At 42.5% G+C, this 18,716-nt stretch overlaps 1 protein-coding gene across 2 annotated transcripts in view; it reads left to right on the top strand.

The window, feature by feature from the left end:
• Window positions 1-10,493: 10,493 nt before the first annotated feature.
• clic2 (chloride intracellular channel 2) overlaps window positions 10,494-18,716 on the top strand; it is a 24,906-nt gene continuing 16,683 nt past the window's right edge. Inside the window, exons 1-2 of one of the 2 annotated variants that reach the window (XM_020522915.2) lie at window positions 10,494-10,814; window positions 13,505-13,614. In XM_020522915.2, the coding sequence (XP_020378504.1) occupies window positions 10,761-10,814; window positions 13,505-13,614 (164 nt within the window). In that variant the 5' untranslated portion in view covers window positions 10,494-10,760. Of the gene's footprint in view, window positions 10,815-13,151; window positions 13,171-13,504; window positions 13,615-18,716 lie in introns of those variants that run through there. The other variant, XM_048604972.1, reaches the window with a different exon arrangement.

Raw genomic sequence — 18,716 nt, 5'->3', positions numbered from 1 at the left:
GGGTCTGAGCTGGTGTCTGTGTGTGTCTGAGCAGGTATCTGTGTGTGAGCAGGTGTCTGTGTGTGTGTGTGAGCTGGTGTCTGTGTGTGTCTGAGCTGGTATCTGTGTGTATGAGCTGGTGTCTGTGTGTGAGTCTGAGCTGGTGTCTGTGTGTGAGTCTGAGCTGGTGTCTGTGTGTATGTATGAGCTAGTGTCTGTGTGTGAGTCTGAGCTGGTGTCTGCGTGTGAGTTGAGCTGGTGTCTGCGTGTGAGTCTGAGCTGGTGTCTGTGTGTCTGAGCTGGTGTCTGTGTGGGTGTCCGAGCTGGTATCTGTGTGTGAGTCTGAGCTGGTGTCTGTGTGTGTGAGCTGGTGTCTGTGTGTGAGTCTGAGCTGGTGTCTGTTCGCCTCAGTGCTGGTGACCGAGTGACTGGTCAAATAATGGGGCCTCTTCATATTTCTGAGTTGTTTTCCTTTTACTTTTTCTTGTGTTGGCTTTGCCTTGACAGGAGGCACGTTTTAAATCTGAACCATGGTTGCTTTGTGGGTTGCTCAGGTTAGAAATCAAGCGGTCTGTATTTGCAGCATTCTCAAAGTGACAGCAGGATGAGTGTACGCCAGGAACAGAGAAAGGTGACACGCGGTTCCTGCCTTCTGTAATATTGTGAGTGACAGCAGATGCCGTTGATTCCTGTCCTGCTGGCCCTATGATGGAAGTATTCACGTTCTCTAGAGGAGTCAGGAAAGATAAACTTCCCCATCCTCCAACGGATCTGCTCATCGACTGTGTGCTCCGTTGATCTCCATGACAGAGGAGTGAACAGGATTGTTTCTTCAGCATTGAACTTGGGTGATGTTGGAAGTCCATGGACAGCATAGAAGAGCCTTCTTTAAAACTCTGTGCATTATGTTTATATAGCCCCGTCAACATGATGAAACTATCCCAGAGTGCCTCATGGGACCATTTGCCAATAAAGCATGACAACAAGTCACACGAGCAGATATTAGGTTAAATGCCCCGAGCTTGATCAAAGCTCGATTTGTAGAGTGTCTGAAAGAGACCGAGAGAAGATGTGAGGACTGTGACCCAGAGCTTGGGCCCAAAGTAACAGCAGGAGCAGTAACCAATGGTGCAGCAGTGACAATTAGCAATGCACAAGATGCCAGAATCCAAGAAGTGCTGATATCTTGGGGGGTGCGGGAGTTGGAGGCAAGGGTGAGCAGAGACGAGCAGAGTAGATATCATGAAAGGAAGACACTGGCATAGTGGTAATATCACCGGACTAGTAGTAGGTTAATGATCTGGAGACGTGAAGCCCACCATTGGAGACTAGGTACTGAATTCATTTTTAAAAACCCTGGAAACGAAAACTATTTCAACGATGGCCATGGAACCAGTGTCAGTTTGATGGGTGAAAGTATGGGATCCATGTCTGCTGGACACTTGGACATTGAAGGAACAAATACATGAAGCGGCTATTGCAAAGTCCAGCTATATCTAATTTGCAATCTCTCATCACCCCTTTGCTATACATGCAGAGTGAAGGTGCTGAGACGTCAGGTACTGGCTGAAGGTGATTTATGACATACCATCAGTGCTTGTCAGTTGAATATTGAAATCTTCAATGATGTTGAAGTGAGCAGCAATGATATTACAAAAGGCCAATTTTGTCTGGACGGGAATCACCGTCAGGCAATTCCAAGGGTTTGTCATTTATCGTGTAAGTATAAGGATGGTATGTACTGAATGCAGTGAAAAGGTGAAGGTTCGATGTGGATCTGGGGTAGGTAGGGTGTTGGAATACAGCAAACACTCCCTTCTTATTGGCATCGGTCACTCAGTTAGTGCAGCACCTTCACCAAGTTGCTACTCGTGCTGAGGCTGACTGTGGATGGATCATGGAGACGTGTCCCTGCTTATAAGGTGGCAGCTTATCTCACTACATTGAGGAATGTGCTCACCGCTCATCTGCCAGCGAAGGGTAGTCTAAGATCTAAGAACCTCTTTCACCACTTCCGATGCTGATGTTGGTAATTTCCAGCAAGTGCCCTGGCAGCTGTTGCTGGGAATTTGGTCACTGTCCTTCCTAAGAAGGTGAGGGTGGATGCAGGAGGATGAGGGCTAACAGCAAGCCTGGGAGCAGCAAGGTGCTGTCACGGTGAACGAAGAGTACCTAGCTTCAGGAGAGGCCACAGCTGCAGGGCCTCTCAGGATATATGGGACGCACAAGAGGCCCAGCCTTGATTCCATTTCCTGGGGATGATTGAGGCACAGACTCAATGCAGACTCTGTATCCCTTGGAGCACAGACAGCATTGTGCCATTAACTGTGCACACTGAGGAGATCCATATGTTAACACTGTGAAATCCATCAACAGGAAGGACATCTGTTCTATCAATATTCAGGTGATCGGCAATCACCGTTACCACTTCCTGACAGTGTGTGCCCACTACCCTGGCAGCTGCTATTACTCCAACGCCCTGAAGTACTCTCATATACCTGATGCCTGACAAGGGTCGGGGGAGGTCAACGGCTACCCACCATGACGATGGCTCATGGCACCATTGCACAAGCCCCCAGTTGATGTGGTGCCTAAGTTTCATGCTGCCCATGTCTGAATCAATGCCATGGTGGAGGAGGAGACAGGGCAGCTGAACTTGGACTTGTGTGGTGGTCTCTTGTATAGACCGCACTGCATCGTCATAGCGTGCCATACTCTGCACAATTGGAATAGGCATCGAGATGAGGTGCTGAATCCCGGGGGAAAGTGAGCAGTCTTCCAAGGAAGAGGATGAGGACATTGGAAAGCAGGGCATTGTCCTTTCACTAAGAGAGCTCAGCTGTGCCAAGTGTTATAAGCAAGGCATAACCTCATTAATACCTGCTTCAATAGACAGGAGCTGAAAGCAGCAGGCAATTGTGGACTGTGAAATATTTGCGCTAATGGTGCTGAAATCTGGTTTGCATTGTCAGGATGAACTTTAGCCTGTATTAGTTTTGTTTGTGTTTGCATTACTGGCCGTAAATAAAAGCTCACATTAGGAATTGTCAGCTCACTTGCCAGTGTGTAATGTGACTTTGTCGCTTTGTGCTATTATGTTGCCAGTGAGGGGCAGCGCTAAGTTCCCAGCTCTTGACTAAGTGCACAATGGCCTTTCAAGGTGGGAGGGATACAGTCGTTCAGCGAATATCCACTGAGTGGTGAGCTGTTTCGGCAATGGCACATGGCTTTGATGAGGTATTGGACATGACAGACACCATAGGTTCAGGATAGCCTGCTAATAGGTTGAGTTTGATAACATACAGTGGAAAAAAACTCATGAGGCTTCGCAACGGAAATCCATCTAAAAAAATTCAACCCAACTCGGACTTAGCCAAAATGATAAAATTCAGTTGGGTAGTGTTTTTGAAGCTTGGAGGACAGAGGGGCACTGCTGGAGCGTCTTGGTCCAATGCTACAATGATGGAGATGAAATAGGCACATAAAAAATTCATGGCCCTTACCTCAATTTACTTGGGCACAGGCAGGTCATGAGTCACAAATCTCCTGCACAAAAACCATCCCGATGCATCAAGACCTACCCTCCATTTTGCCAAAAACAATGTCGAAAAGAGATTTATAAGCATGATACCAGATGTGAAAGATTATAACTACTCACAAAAAATGAACAAGCTGATGCTCTTCTCTCGAGTGAACAAAAGACTGAGGAGTATTGGAAGACTTCATTTGGTAGGTTAAGCACTAAGATGTTTCCACCAGCAGGGAAGTCCAAAACCTGGGGACATAAGTCGAAGATAGGTTCCAGGAGAAATGAACTTTTTCAAGTTGGTTAGAACATGGAAATTGCTACCACTTATGCAATTGAGGCCAATAACATGACCCATTTAATGAGAAGCTCTATAAAGATACAAGGCAGAAAAAAAAGTAGAAAGATATAGTGATAGAATGAGGTGAAACAGAGTGGGAGGAGGGTCTTTGAACATTAACTTACAAACTGGATGTGTTCATGACTTCAAATATAGACGATTAGATCAAATCCATATCTCTATCTGTATTGCAAATTCTGTACCATTCAGCATAAATATTCATTAAACAAAATGTGTCAATCGATCTCTTTAACAGAAAACTCAGGCATCATTTTGTCTGGACCTGGATTACGTTGAAAGTAGATTTGGCACATTTCCATTTCTAAACAAGCGGTTTCATGTTTATGGAGCTTTTGAGATATGTGTTTTTCACAAAACATTATCTAAATTATAGGTATCTTACTTCCCTTGACTTTCTAAGATTTCTTCACCAGAGTTTCCATTTTCCTGTTGCTAACTCCCAAGGCCTCGAGTCATCATTGTTTCCATTGTGCATCTGACTGCTAAGAATCTGGATGGGAGGGACCACCATCTCACTTATTTGACTGACTCCCTTAGCGAGAATGTTATATTTGGCTCTTTAGTTCTGTTAAAGTACAATAAACAATTTTAGATAAGAAACGTTCCTGGGCTTTGAGCATCTCCAGAAAGATGGCCATTTATTGTTCAAATCTTGTTGGTCTTCATGGTGAGTCACCTTTGTTACCGGCAACAGTCTGTGAGGTAAAAGTGCTCCTACAAAGCTGTTCCCTTTGATCCAGCAACAATGAACTGGTACTGGTATATTTCCAAGTCGGGCTAGTGTCCAAAGTACAGAAGAACTCAGGAATGATCAGCTTCCTGTACATCTGCTCGTTCTTCTTGGAGGCAGAGGTCAGAGTTTCAGGATGTGCTACCAAAGAAGCCTTGCCAAGTTATTGCAGAGAATCCAGTGGGTAGTATCGAACATTAGTGGTTGAAATAAAATCAGTAAACGCTTGAAATACTCAGCAGGCCTGGCAGCACCCGTGAAGAGAAAAACAGACTAAGTGGATTTTATAGTGACCCACTCCACCAGTCATAAGTTCAGCAGATAGGCGTAACTATCTTGGGTGGTTACCCATTCAGGTCTTGCCCACCCTCAATCTGGTACCTATTACACAGTCAGCAGGTGATGGCTGAAATTGGCAAGCCACCTGGCAATTTAAAAAAATAAATAAATAACTGGAAATCGAGCTTGCCAACATGTCAATAGCCCCCAAAAAATCTGCTGCTCAATTCATGATATGGTTGGGCACGGGAAGGTGTGGGTTGGAAGTATGTTATTTTTAACCCAACTGGTAAAAAGGCGATAAGGAAGTGGGTACATAACCTTTTCACCTGCAGTATTGTGTGCAGTTTTAGTCTTCTCACCCGAAGCAAGATTTTTTGGCTGTGGAAGAAGCAAAGGGCCAACTCAGTATCCTGTTCCTGCTTTCTCCCCATACCCTTTGATCTCTCGAGCCCTAAAAACTGTATGTAACTCCTTCTTGAAAACATTCAGTGTTTTGGCCTCAACTGCTTTCTATGGCAGAGAATTCCACAGGCTCACCACTCTCCGAGTGAAGAAATTTCGCCTCACCTTGGCCCTAAGTGGCCGACCCTGCATCCTTAGACTGTGATCCATGTTCTGGGCTCCCCAGTCATCAGGAAAATCGTTTCTGTGTTTAGCTTGTCTTCTCCTGTTAGAATTTTATAGATTTCTATGAGACTCTCCCTCATTCTCCTAAACTGCAGTGAATACAATTCTAACTGATCCAGTCTCTCTACATCTGTCAGTCTTGCCATCCCAGAAATTTGTTGTACTCAATCCATAGTCAGAACATTCTTCCTCAGATAAGAAAACCAAAACTGCACACAATGATCCAGGTAGCAATTTGGACACATTCTTGGTGAACTCTGAGTGAAGCACATATCACCATCCCACCTACCTTCCCCAGCCCCACCCCTGCTCTCTCTATTTATTTCGGAGCTCCCTTCCCCCTCTCCCATTTCTGAAGAAGGGTCCCAACCGGAAACGTTAACTCTCCTGCTCCTTTGATGCTGCCTGGCCTGCTATGCTCCTCCAGCTCCAGGCTGTGTTATGCCTGTTCAGTAAGTAATTTGTAATTTGTCCTACCACAGTTACACACTTTGCTGGTTTCCCATTGATTGATCGTCATGGTGATTATGGGCAATCCAAGGCTTTTAATCACTTGCAAACATACAAGTAAGTACTGGGAGTAAATCTTTCAGCCTCTCCAGTTACACAATAATGACTGATCTAAAGGTAACCTCAAATCTGCATTCCTGCCTAGTCCAGATAATCTTTCATCCTCCTTGGTTAACCAGAATCTATCTCCCTGTGTCTTAAAAATATTCAAGGACTCTCTTTCTACTGCTTTTTCAAGAAAAGAGATCCAAAGAGTCACAACCCTCCGAAAGAAAACATTTCTGTTGTAACAGGGTGACCCTGATATTTAAACAGCACCCCCAGTTCTAGATTCTCCCACACAAGGAGACATCATCTCCACATCTGCCTGGTCAAGATCTTACAGGATTTTATGTAATAATCAAGTTGTCTCTTACTCTTCAAAACTCCAGCAGAAACAAGCCTTGCCTGTCCAACCTCTCCTCATTGGACAACCCAGCTATTCCACATATTCATGTTGTAAACCTTCTCTGAACTCCCTCTGAAGCATTTGCATCCTTCCTTTGGTAAAGTTGGGGAGGAGTTGCAGCAGCGTAGCATGTGGTCATGGAGAAATAGAAGAAGGATCCAGGCTGGACAGAGGGTCTATGGGCAAGTGAAATGGGAAGCATCTGGCATCCTGTATTTTGTCAGATAAAAGGGTGGTCAGTTAAGATACAAAAATGAGGGTCCTAAAGCACGGTGAAGAAATATGTGTCCGTCAGAGAATGTTAGCCAGCAGACTGCTTAAAGGCTTTGAGTTTACCTTCAGCATTTCAGTGATCTCTGACAGTGTCCTTTCCAATGCAAGAGAGACAAGCGAAGCTGGAAGTTCAGCCGTGTCCCACTGAGTGGTCAACACATCATGGGTCACAAACATGCTCGTTCAATAAAGAGTGAAAGAAAACAATAATGTTTCTTCCACAAGAAAGAATATATCTGTGACTCCCCTGTAAACATCAATGCTTCCCAACTACAAGACAACTGTTTGTCGAAGCTAGACTCCATAAATAATGATGCTCCACAGATAAATGAAGTGGAAATAGTGAAATTTTATTCCAATGGGATGTGAAATTTCAACTTCTTAGCGGTGGGGGGGGCAGGTTAGATGAGAGATAAAGTCAGCATGTTGTAACTCATGCCAGCCTGTATTGGGTTTTTGTTGTGACACATTTACATGTCATGAATAGTCATTAACGTAAAATCTTTTGTAATGACATTCTATGCACAAAATGAAGTCAGCAACATACAAGACACTGTCTTCTCCCATTCCTCCCTTTCCCCTATGTCATTGAGTTAAACAAGGCAACCTCCAGACCTTACAAACAACTGGACATTTGCAAAAGAAATTTAATTTTGAAATAACAAGGTGTAGAGCTGGATGAACACAACAGGCCAAGCAGCATCAGAGGAGCAGGAAAACTGACATTTCGGGCCTAGACCCTTCTTCAGAAAAACATCTTGTGCTCTCAAGTTTTATATTAATGGGTGTAAAATTGAGCAGCAATGTTATAGCAGTGATTCGGAACTTCTCTATTGGTTAGAAGGCTCTTTTATAGACCATGCCTGCTGCATCAGCCAACAATTAGTTTTATCACTGAAATACTTCTCCTTCTGTGTGATTGCAAGCGGCTCCAATGAACATTAATGGCACCATAAATTTTAATGGCAATTGTCAGTGAAATAGGAAGATAGGAAGAAGCAGGAGGGCAGAAATAATGCACACTTCCAGTTAAATCATTGGGAATAGCACACTACTGATAAAATCCACCATCCCCCTCCCCCTTATGTTTGAAAATGCAGAATTATTGGCAAGGTTAAAGGACATGAACTACCTTGCTTTCTTTATGATCTTTGCTAGACAGAGGTTTGAGCGAGGACTACGTAACTATGGGCTCAATCCCTATAGAGCTGTGTTCCAATCTAACAGGCTTCTATAGCACAAGCTTTACAAAATTAGCACTATAATGTTCAGTTATCTATGTGCATGCTGCATTACAATATTGCCTTTCCAATAAAACAGTTATGAATGTACGATATCAAAAGTGGTGAAGAATATTTAAATAATTTAGGGGAGGAAGACTTAGTGGTGTCAAGCAGATCTTTATGTTGCAGAGATGTTGGTGCATGATTATGGAAACAGTAAGCCTAGCTTTAAATAAAATGCTTACAGTCATAGAGTCATAGAGCTGTAGAGCACGGAAACAAACCCTTTGGTCCAACTCATCTATGCCAACCAGATAGCCTAAATTAATCTAGTCCCATTTGCCAGCATTTGGCTCATATCCCTCTAAGCCTTTCCTATTCATATACCCATCCAGATGCCTTTTAAATGTCGTAATTGTACCGGCCTCCATCACTTCCTCTGGCAGCTCATTCCACACACGCACCACCCTCTGCGTGAAAAAGTTGCCCCTTAGTTCCCTTTTAAATCTTTCCCCTCTTACCTTAAACCTATGCCCTCTAGGTTTGGAATGAAAACCGAAAGAACTGCAGATGCTGTAAATCAGGAACAAAAAAACAGAAGTTGCTGGAAAAGCTCAGCAGCATCTGTGAAGAAAAAAATCAGAGTTAATGTTTCGGGTCCGTGGCCCTTCGTCAGAACTGTTCCGAGAAAGGATCACCAGATCCGAAATGTTAACTCTGATTTTTCCTTCACAGATGCTGCCAGACCTGCTGACCCTCTCGGTTTGGACTCTGCTACCTTAGGAAAAAGACTTTGGCAATTCATCCTATCTATGCCTCTCATGGGTTTATGAACTTCTTGAAAACAAAATGAGTTTCTGCCAAACACTGATATTCACTTCAGTGGAATAGACAGGATGTAACATTTTTAAAAATTCTTTCATTGGATGTGAGTAGCACTGTTAATATCAGCATTTATTACCCATGCCTAATTGCTTTTGAACTCAGATGGTTCATTGCTATGGGTCTGAAATCACATGGAGGCCAGACTGAGTAAAGGCAGCTAGTTTTAGGATCTGTAGTAAGCCACTTCAGACTGAGATGAGAAGAAATGACTTATCTTAGAGGGTAGTTAATCTGTGTGATTTTCTCCCATGGAAGGCTGTAGAGGTGAAGTCATGAACATATTTAAGAAAGAAATAGATTTTTAGAAGCTAAAGGTGTATGGGGAAAGGGAAGAGGTATGGTGTTGAGACAGAGGATCAACCGTGATCATGTTGAATGGTGGATTGATGAGTTGAATGTCCTAATCTTGTGCCTATTTTCTAGATGGAATCTTACAGGGCTCTGAGTGACAAGGGTGATGGCAGGATTTGTGACAGAATCAAATGAGAAACCCCCCAAAAAAATGCAAGGAACTCTGGATGCTGGAAATCAGAAACTAAGTCAGAAATTGCTCAAAAAACTCAGCAGTTCTGGCAACATCTGTGGAGAGAAAGCGCAATTAAAATTTCGGGTCCAGTGAGCTTTCTTCAGAAGTCTAGAAAGGCTGATCTCAACATCAGGAGCACCTTGCTCAAAGTTTTATGCCTTCAATAGTCAGCACACTGAGTTTCTCGCTGGGCAGCAGCAAGTTGCCAATTAATTAAAGGGATTTATAGCTTGTTAAACTCACCTTATTAATATTCTGCTTTCTTTCTGGTCAACTTGCCAAACAAGTTAGAGGTCGAGACATCGCAATATGGCTATCAGAGGGCTACCTGGAAAATTCAGATTATCACTTGCTGTAAAGGACCTCCATGTTGTAACTGAGCACCAACATATAAGGACCTGCTGCATAGGCTCTGGCCACATTCATAGCTGTTCCTTTTGGTGCAGGTGGGGAGGTGTCCTGAGGGAGTGAGTGGGGAGTGCAGAGGGTATGCATGTTAATAGTATCTGGTGTTGGCATGGATAACAGTGAGTGAGAGAAGACTGTGCATGTGATAGTGCGAGTGGTAGAGCATGGGCCTTAGTGCGAGGTGGGTACAGTAGCTGAGATAACATGTGACATAGCAGAGAGAAAGTGGTTCATCAATGGAGGGCTGGTGATAGATTCTAATCAGCAGCAAGTTTCCTTGACCATATTTGCTTTGATTCCATAAAACCTCAAGGATCTGAACTCAATGTTGCTAACTCCTAGAGCCCTCCCAAGAGTACACCACTGCTGGTAGACCTGAGCCACTGTGACAGGAGCTATCTAGAGATTTAGTGGAGTTCTTTCTTTCAATTCTGGTACCAATTTCTGTTGACAGGTATTTATAGTTTGTACTATAATCAGTCCTAAGGATTTTGACATTTATATTTTTGCTTCTATGTCTGCTTATTGAGGTCAGAAATAATACATAATGTTAATAGGAATATGTTTTTTATTCTTGTTGGCTTTTTGCTTTTGACTACAATTTTATTTTTCCTGTTGTTTGAATTTTATTTCCTGCATTTTACTGTAAATAGCATTGGGATATTGCTGTGTCATTGCTGTTGGTATCTGCCTTTTTAAGTTAGCGACCACCCTCTACTTTCTACTGAGGGAAGTACAGTGTTGAGACAAGCAGGACGTTACACCCTAACTAAAGAGAAAGCAGAGCTCTTGTGTGCCCTTGTGGAGGCTTACTGCTGCTGAGGTGAATGCAGTATCGTGTACCTTGAGAAAAGCTCTCAGAAGAGTGGGTTAAGCAAAAAGGCTGCCATACTTGTTCAGTGCTTCTTGTTCCCTTCGAGATTCCTCATGAAAACTTTCTTTAAATTTGGACTGCTTGTTTGACTGTTCTTCTGTTCCAGCAATGGCCAAACAAGGATCTGGCAGGAAAAATCCGCAGATCGAACTTTTCATTAAGGTAAAACAAAACTGATTTTTTTTTGTAACAGACAATTGCAGAAAAGCTATCTCTGTAGTTGATTTTGGTTTTGCTTGATGCTGTGAGTTTATTTCTTAATTGAATAGTTTCTTTTATTCTAATAAGTAACTATTTAACAGTCTGTTTTACGAACTCTGAATTGTGGTGTAAGTTAGACTGACTCTCTACGTCAATGAGCATTAAAATAAATTGAAATATTGCTTGAATAATACGTAACAAATGATAACATTGTATTATTTAGTTGAGGTATGTTCAGTACTAAGCTCGAGCTTTACTCCACGTTCTTTAGAGATAAAGAAGTTAACAGCCAATAGAGTAAAATTGTTGATGGAGTTATGAAACAAGTTGAAATTTTGACAGTATTAACAAGATTGTAATCTGTTTGTCTACCTGCACTATTTCTTGCTTGTGCACTAGGGTTAAAAGGAGTACAGAGCCTGCTAAGCAAATCTTGTTGAAACTGAACCTGATCTTGAGTTAGGGAAAGGGAATGGACTGACTTCTTGAACCCATAAGGGAGGCAAGCCAATAGCAAAAGAGCAGAAATTCCCCTTGTGTTTCATTGCCTCCGCCATTATTAAATGAGCTGATGTAATACTTCCCATAAGATAATACGTAACCCTTTCCTGTTTTGTTTTTTTTGTTTTTGTCCTTAGCGGGCATTGACTGTCTCCTGTTCTTTTCTAACAACGTTCTTTGCTGGTTTCTCAACTAAGAGTGCATGAGTCTTCTTGTTTGAGAAGCAACTTGAATCAATCAGATTTTTTTTGAGATAAGTATTGATTTTCTCTGCACAGAAATAACATACCTTAAAACAAATCACAGCTGAGACTGTGAATGCAACAAAATAAATCACTCATGCAATTGTACAATGTTCAACAAAGACTGGAAGTTCTAGCACCCATGTATCAACACCACAGAAATCATTCTGCAGATAGCTTCAGATAATGACCAAACACTATTGGATCTAAATGCTGAGAAAAATTATTCTGACAATATAGGTAAAGTTCCTCTTGCTAGGGCATGTGTTAAACAATAACAGTGATAACCACTTATTTGTTTACTGAAGGAATGCTGTACTTTTAGCAATGTTGTGTTTTGGATGAAACAGTAAACCAAGACCATATGTGTCTGTTTGAATGGATGCAAAAGATCCCAAAACGACTTAAGAGCAAGGCAGTTCTCCATAGTGCCCTGGAAAATATTACTCCTCAGGCAATATCACAAATTATCTGAGCATTCTCACATTGCCGCTTGTGGGCTTCTGCAGTGTGCACATTAGTTCCTACACTTCCTATGTTAAAACTGGCGTTACACTTCAAAATGAAAAGTACTTAGGGACAGTCTGTGATCGTGAAAATCGCGATATATATGCATGTCTTTCCTTTTAGAGAATCATGGAGTGCAAGTTGCGTTACCTTGGTTTCCAAAGCACTTAGAAGGTTTCTTGGGTGCTTTAAGCCCACCACATCATAAAGTAAATAGTGACAGACCTTTCAAGTACATACATCTCAAACATCTGGGAGCATACTGCATGTGTGTATCTAGACCTGTGTCATAGACTCTCCTAAACAGGAGTTAGAGCATGGAGCGTCTCTTACTGGCACTGAATCTAACCAACAACTGCAAAATAAATGCACCCTCAACTGACAGGGTAAGCAGTTTAGTTCTAAATGTTGCTGGTTCTGTCCAGACAGTATATATTTGAGAAGTCATCAGTGAACTTTATCAGCCATTTCCTGATGGTGCAATTTTTCAGTTATCTCGAGGATAGATGTCTTATCTAAAAAAACAGGGTGTCAGAAAATGTAGCTCCAAGCTCTTTGAAAATGCAATGTTATTTCAGATATATATAATCACAAGGCACGTGGCCAGAACATGTTACGAACTCAAATTAGAGTGCTCAAATTTAAATATACAGAAACGTACTTCCTTCCTCCGTAAAAACACATTAAAATAAATTGTTACAGCCTCTGTTCCAGCAGACAGGGATTTGATACGAATGCATTTTTGAGATAAAATCGTTACCCTTCTGCAATTGTGCTAATTAGTAAATTACTTTCATTTTAGAAATTTACAAATTTGGATTAGACAACGTTGAATTTCTTAAACAGTATTAGGATTCCAAAGAGTAAGATATTAATATTTAATGCACTCTGCAATGTGAGTTTCAAACATTGTTATTAGTAATGATCGTGATCATTATATTTCAGACTATGGCTTAATCTTTTCCAGATCTTCCCTATCCCAAGCGAGCTAGCCCTTTTATGGACTTATGTAAGAAGCAGAAGTGAAAAATAAAAACCAAGTAATTGAGAATTTTACGTTAATTCGGGTAAATATTACCAAACACAGATGCTAAATTCCTTCTTGTAATTCACTGGCTGTGAATTTGTTTGGAACATCTTGGCCTTGTGAAAAGTGTCATGTGGATGCAAAGGGTTTTTATTTCCATCTTTATAGACTGAAGTATCTAAACAGGGAGTTCTAAACCGGCACTTTTAGCCAACTCTTACAAGTGAAGTTATGAAATCATTGTCAGTTTTCACTTGAATGTGTGGTATAATAAACATGATATTCAGCTTCTGACATTAGCTCTGTTAAAACAGAACACTGTAGATTATTTACTTGCGAACCTAAGATTGTTATTCCATTTTCCTTTTCTCCAGGCTGGTTTCGATGGAGAGAACATAGGAAACTGTCCCTTTTGCCAACGTCTCTTCATGGTTCTGTGGCTGAAAGGAGTTGTTTTTAATGTAACGACAGTGGATATGAAAAAGTAAGCCCCACAGAGCTGGGGAGGGACTTTATTACTTCACATAATTGCAGTGAGAATTAAGGGATGGTTATCACATTTTAAATCAATCTATCATGAAGGCTTATCTGTAAACTCTATTAGAAATATACTGCTTTCTGTGTTTTGTAAGCAAAGGATGCCAGGTGAAAAAAAATGTTTTGCTCTTGTAGCTCAGGGGGTGATGCATTTTCCTCTGAATCAGAAGGTTATGAGTCAAGGTCGTACTAAGATTAAACTAAGAGTCAAAGCAGCACCAGGAGAGTCCTACACTATTTGGTGTGCTGTGTTTCAGATAAATCATTAATCCAAAATCCTATCTCTCCACTCAGGTGGGAGTATTTCACTGTTCTGAATAAGATCAGGGACGTTCTCCCATGTGCTCTGGCCAATATTTATCTCTCAATCAATATCTCTATCTGGTCATTATCAAATTGTTGTTTGTGGGAGCTTGCTGTGCACAATTTTGACTGCCACATTTCAGATCTTACAACAGTGATTTGATTTGATTTCATTTGATTTATTATTGTCACATGTACCTAGGTACAGTAAAAAGTTTTGTTTTGTGTGCAGTACAGGCAGATCATACCATCCAAAGTACAAGATGGTAAGAGAACAGAGCAAGGAATACAATGTTACAGCTGCAGACAGTGAGATCAACATTAAATTTAACATTTGAGAGGTCCACTCAGAAGTCTAACAACAGCAGGGAAGAAGCTGTTCTTGAATCTATTCATACGTGTATACAGCTTTTGTATCTTCTACGCAATGGAAGCGGGCGAAAGAGAGTATAACCAGAGTAGGAGGGGTCTGGGCCCGAAACGTCAGCCTTCCTGCTCCTCTGATGATGCTTAGCCTGCTGTGTTCATCCAGCTCTACACCTTGTATCTTTGATTATGTTGTTTGTTTTTGCAAGGCAGTGGGAAATATATTTGGAGTCAATGGATGGAAGGCTGGTTTGCGTGACAAGCTGGGCCGTGTTCACAACTCTCCGTAGTTTCTTGGGTCTTGGGAATAGCAGTTGCCAAACCGTATTGTGATGCACTAAGATAGGATGCTTCCTATAGTGCATCTGTAAAAATTGGGAAGAGCCCATGTGGACATACTGAATTTCCTTAGCCTCCTGAAGAAGTAGAGACATTGTTGTGCTATGTTGATCATCGCGTTGACATTGGTGACCAGGACAAGACTGTTGGCACTGGACCAGGACAGATTGTTGGTGACTATAGCCAATGAAATACTTCTGATGAGTAACGTGATTAGAACCATCTTGAGGTTGAAAAAAGTGCTTTCTAAACGCAAGACTTTTTTCTTCTCAAATCCTTTCTAATTGTGTGCTAATAAAACTAGATTAGTATTCAAATAGTAATGAGAGATTCTGTGATGGGAAATTGATGTACACAAGTTATATGAAACTGACTGTCTAAATTGGCAGGTTCTTTATCACCATTTTTGTTTTCAATAGATTTGGAAAATATTGCTAAGACTTTATATTTACAAACCAAGTAAAATCAGCAATAAGTCCAGGAGGCGAGTGTCCAGAGACAGTTTGAGTGATTGTTCTGTGAAGTTCAGTGGAAAGAAGATTGGATATGGTGAAAAATTGTTTGCCAATTTGCCACAAACCCACTTTGTGTTGTTAAAGTATGCAAATTCACCACCTCCAACCTCACTGTGTGCTAAGCAAGAATTAAAATAAAGCTGTCTATTTCCTATTCTGCTCCTGGCCCACATCCGGTTTAATCCTGTGGTCAGTAGAATTAGGTGACCAGCTCTTAAATCTAATCAGCAAGCAGTTCTATTCACACAAGTAAGGCATCAGACCTATTCAAATTACACACTGAATGGAGCATCAGCTGAGGATACTCAGGAGAAATAGCCAGAGCAGATGTTGAGGCTCTGAAAGAAATTAAAAATATATGCTACTTTTAAATGTGTTTTAAAGCACAATGTATTCTGAAAAGGCTTGTATAAAATCTCTGAGGAGACAGGCTGTGTGGTGATTTTAGAGACAGGTAAAGTGACAGGTAATGTAGAGAGGGTGAATCAGAATGTCAAGGATGTGTCTGGAAATGACTTGGTAGTTGAACATCATTGAAACACATTTCTAACAGGTGTCGAGAAAGTTGGGTTGAAGGAACATTTACACGAATGAGCCCAGGGATGAAGTGCTTGCCCTATGAGGAGTGGTTGAGGGCTCTAGGTCTATACTCAACAGAGTTTAGAAGGATGAGGGGGATCCCATTGAAACTTACAGAATACTGAGAGGCCTGGATAAAGTGGACTGGGAGAAGATGTTTCCACTAGTAGGAAAGACTAGGAGTCGAGGGCATAGCCTCAGAGTGAAGGGATGACCCTTTAGAACTGACATGGTGGCGGGGGAGGGGGGGGGCGGTGTGGATTTTCTTCAGCCAGAGGGTGGTGAATCTGTGGAACTCATTGCTGCAGAAGGCTGGTGGCAGCCAATTTGTTGAGTGCCTTTAAGATAGAGATAGATGGATCCTTGACTGGTAAGGGGATCAAGGGTGCCAGGGAGAAGGCAAGAGAATGGGGTTGAGAAACATATCAGCCACGATCGAATAGTAGAGCAGTTTTGGTTGGCTGAAAGGCTGAACACTGCTCCTATATCTTATGGTCTTATGGTTTGAAAGTGTGTTCACAGCTGCACACCGAATGAGCAGTTTGAAACAGAACTGAGCTCAAGGAAGACAGTTTCTTGTATAGGTTCTGTTGCCCTAATTTTCCCAGTCCTGGGCAGGAGCGCCTCACAGATTTGTATTTTGCAAGGATTATATGACTCAGGATTTTAAAATGCGACATCCCCGGCGATGAAGTGTCACCACATGCAGCTAAACCTTTTTATCGAGTGAGATTCGTGTGCCCTGTCAGCCATGCCTCATGGAGACTGCCCTGACACAATTTGCATGATGGGGAGAGGTGGAATCACTCACCACTGTTTAAACCTTCTGAGGTATATGCCTCCGGGTGCCATATTTCGAGTCCAAATGTAGACCATGTTAGATGCTGCAAGAAAGGAACAGACCCTCACAGAGTGGTTCACGACTGTTATGGCCCAGAGAAAAGGAAATTTCACTCCCTTCTTCACACACAGGGACCGGGAAGTGCTGCTAGATGTGCTAGTAATGAGGAGGATCCATCCTTTATTCTGTGGATCACCATTGGAGACTATCTAATCAGACAATGCCAGCCTGGATAAGGATTACAACCTGGATCATTACCGTGTCCCAGGGGAACTGGGATGCCCAGCAGGGCAGGAATAAGGTCAACAAATCTTCTGCACTCCACAAGGATAAAAGCCATCTTCTTTCTCTGCTACCTCACACTCACAGACCACCACTCACTCTAACTCTGTCACTGCATACGCTTCTCACCAAGATTAGTGGACAGGAAAATGTTGTGAAACTTGAAAGGGTTCAGAAAAGATTTACAAGGATGTTGCTGGGGCTGCAGGGTTTGAGCTATAGGGAGGCTGAATAGCCCCAGGGCTATTTTCCCTGGAACACCGGAGGCTGAGGGGTGATATGTTTATAAAATCATGAGGGGCAATGAAAGGGTGAAAAGTCAAGGTCTTTACCTCAGGATAGCGGACTCCAAACCTAGAGGGCACAGGTTTAAGTTGAAGGGGGAAAGATTTAACAGGGACCTAAGGGGTAACCTTTTCACACAGATGGTGCCGCGTGTATGGAATGAGCTGCCAGAAGAAGTGGTGGAGGCTGGCATAATTACAACATTTAAAAGGCATCTGGATGGGTACATGAATAGGAAGGGTTTATGGGCCAAATGCTGGCAAATGGGACTAGATTAATTTAGAATATCTGGTCGGTATGGACGAGTTGGACCGAAAGGTCTATTTCCATGCTGTACAGCTCTATAACTCTATGACTATTACTCTCAGTATTGCATGCATTGCCTACTCAGTGGTTCTCACTCACCTCAAACTCCCATTCTGCCAAGTCCTTCCTGCCCTTCACACTTCCGACACAATTGCTGGGGGAGACCTCATCATCACTCCTAATTATGAATCACTACTAACTGCTCTTCCAGCCACATTTCCACCACATTCAATCACTCCCTCTGTCTCATCATAGGAAAAATGGGTCCATAGCCATGCCAAGAGGTCAAAGACTGGTGAGGGGGCAGGCTGCGCTGAAGCAGGGGCAATTGGCAGTCATTGGGATCCTCATCCTGTACGAAGTAAAACTTCTCAAATTATCCAGTGAACAATACAACTGTTGTGAGCCTGGTGAGAATGAATAGTCAGTCAGCTTCATCATGCTGTGCCGTTGTCCCATTAACACCGCTGCCAACTCATTCTTAATCTCCACAAGGAGATTACCCCTCTTAGACAACTAATTTCTGTTTGTTTCTTGTGCAGCAAAACTCCACTAAAGGTGAGCCAAGAGCTGGACACCCTGCAACTCCACCTCTAAGGAGAGTGTCACTCAACCCTCAGGGGTGCATTGGCAGGACTTCCACTTACACCCTCCATGAGGCTAGAGGTTTTCACCTCGGTGGCTACTCAATCCAGATTAGACTCAGAAGCACACTACTGCCACGTCTCCACAGCTGGTTAAGGAAGAAATGCACTAAGTCTTAGGGATTCAGAGGACGGTCGGAGACCAGAAACCTGCTCAGCTCCAGGAAGGCGGCGAAACCATTGACTCAGCCATTAATGACTTTGTCAAAATGCACAGGCGGGCATAGAGAAACCAGGGTGATTTGTTAGAACGCTGAATCAAAGGGTAGAAAATCTATCAATGTTACCAGTGTTTTGCTGGTTCCCCAATGCCTATATCTGACTGTCTCCATGGCAGTTGGTAACCACTACAGAGATTCAGGTCCAGCACACAGTGTCTACCAGATTTGCATACAGACTTACACTACATTGCTCTATCAATGGAAATACAGAAGCAGGACAAGGGAACTTGACCTCAGTCTAGAGACAGTAGGAACTGCAAATGCTGGAGAATCTGAGATAACAAGGTGTAGAGCTGGATGAACACAGCAGGCCAAGCAGCATCAGAGAAGCAGGAAGGCTGATGTTTCGGGCCTAGACCCTTCTTCAG

Source organism: Rhincodon typus, chromosome 14 (genome assembly GCF_021869965.1).
Source record: "Rhincodon typus isolate 14 chromosome 14, sRhiTyp1.1, whole genome shotgun sequence".
Lineage (NCBI taxonomy): Eukaryota > Metazoa > Chordata > Chondrichthyes > Orectolobiformes > Rhincodontidae > Rhincodon > Rhincodon typus.
The sequence above is the reverse complement of the archived record's forward strand: the minus strand, read 5'-3'. Positions and strand labels throughout refer to the sequence as shown.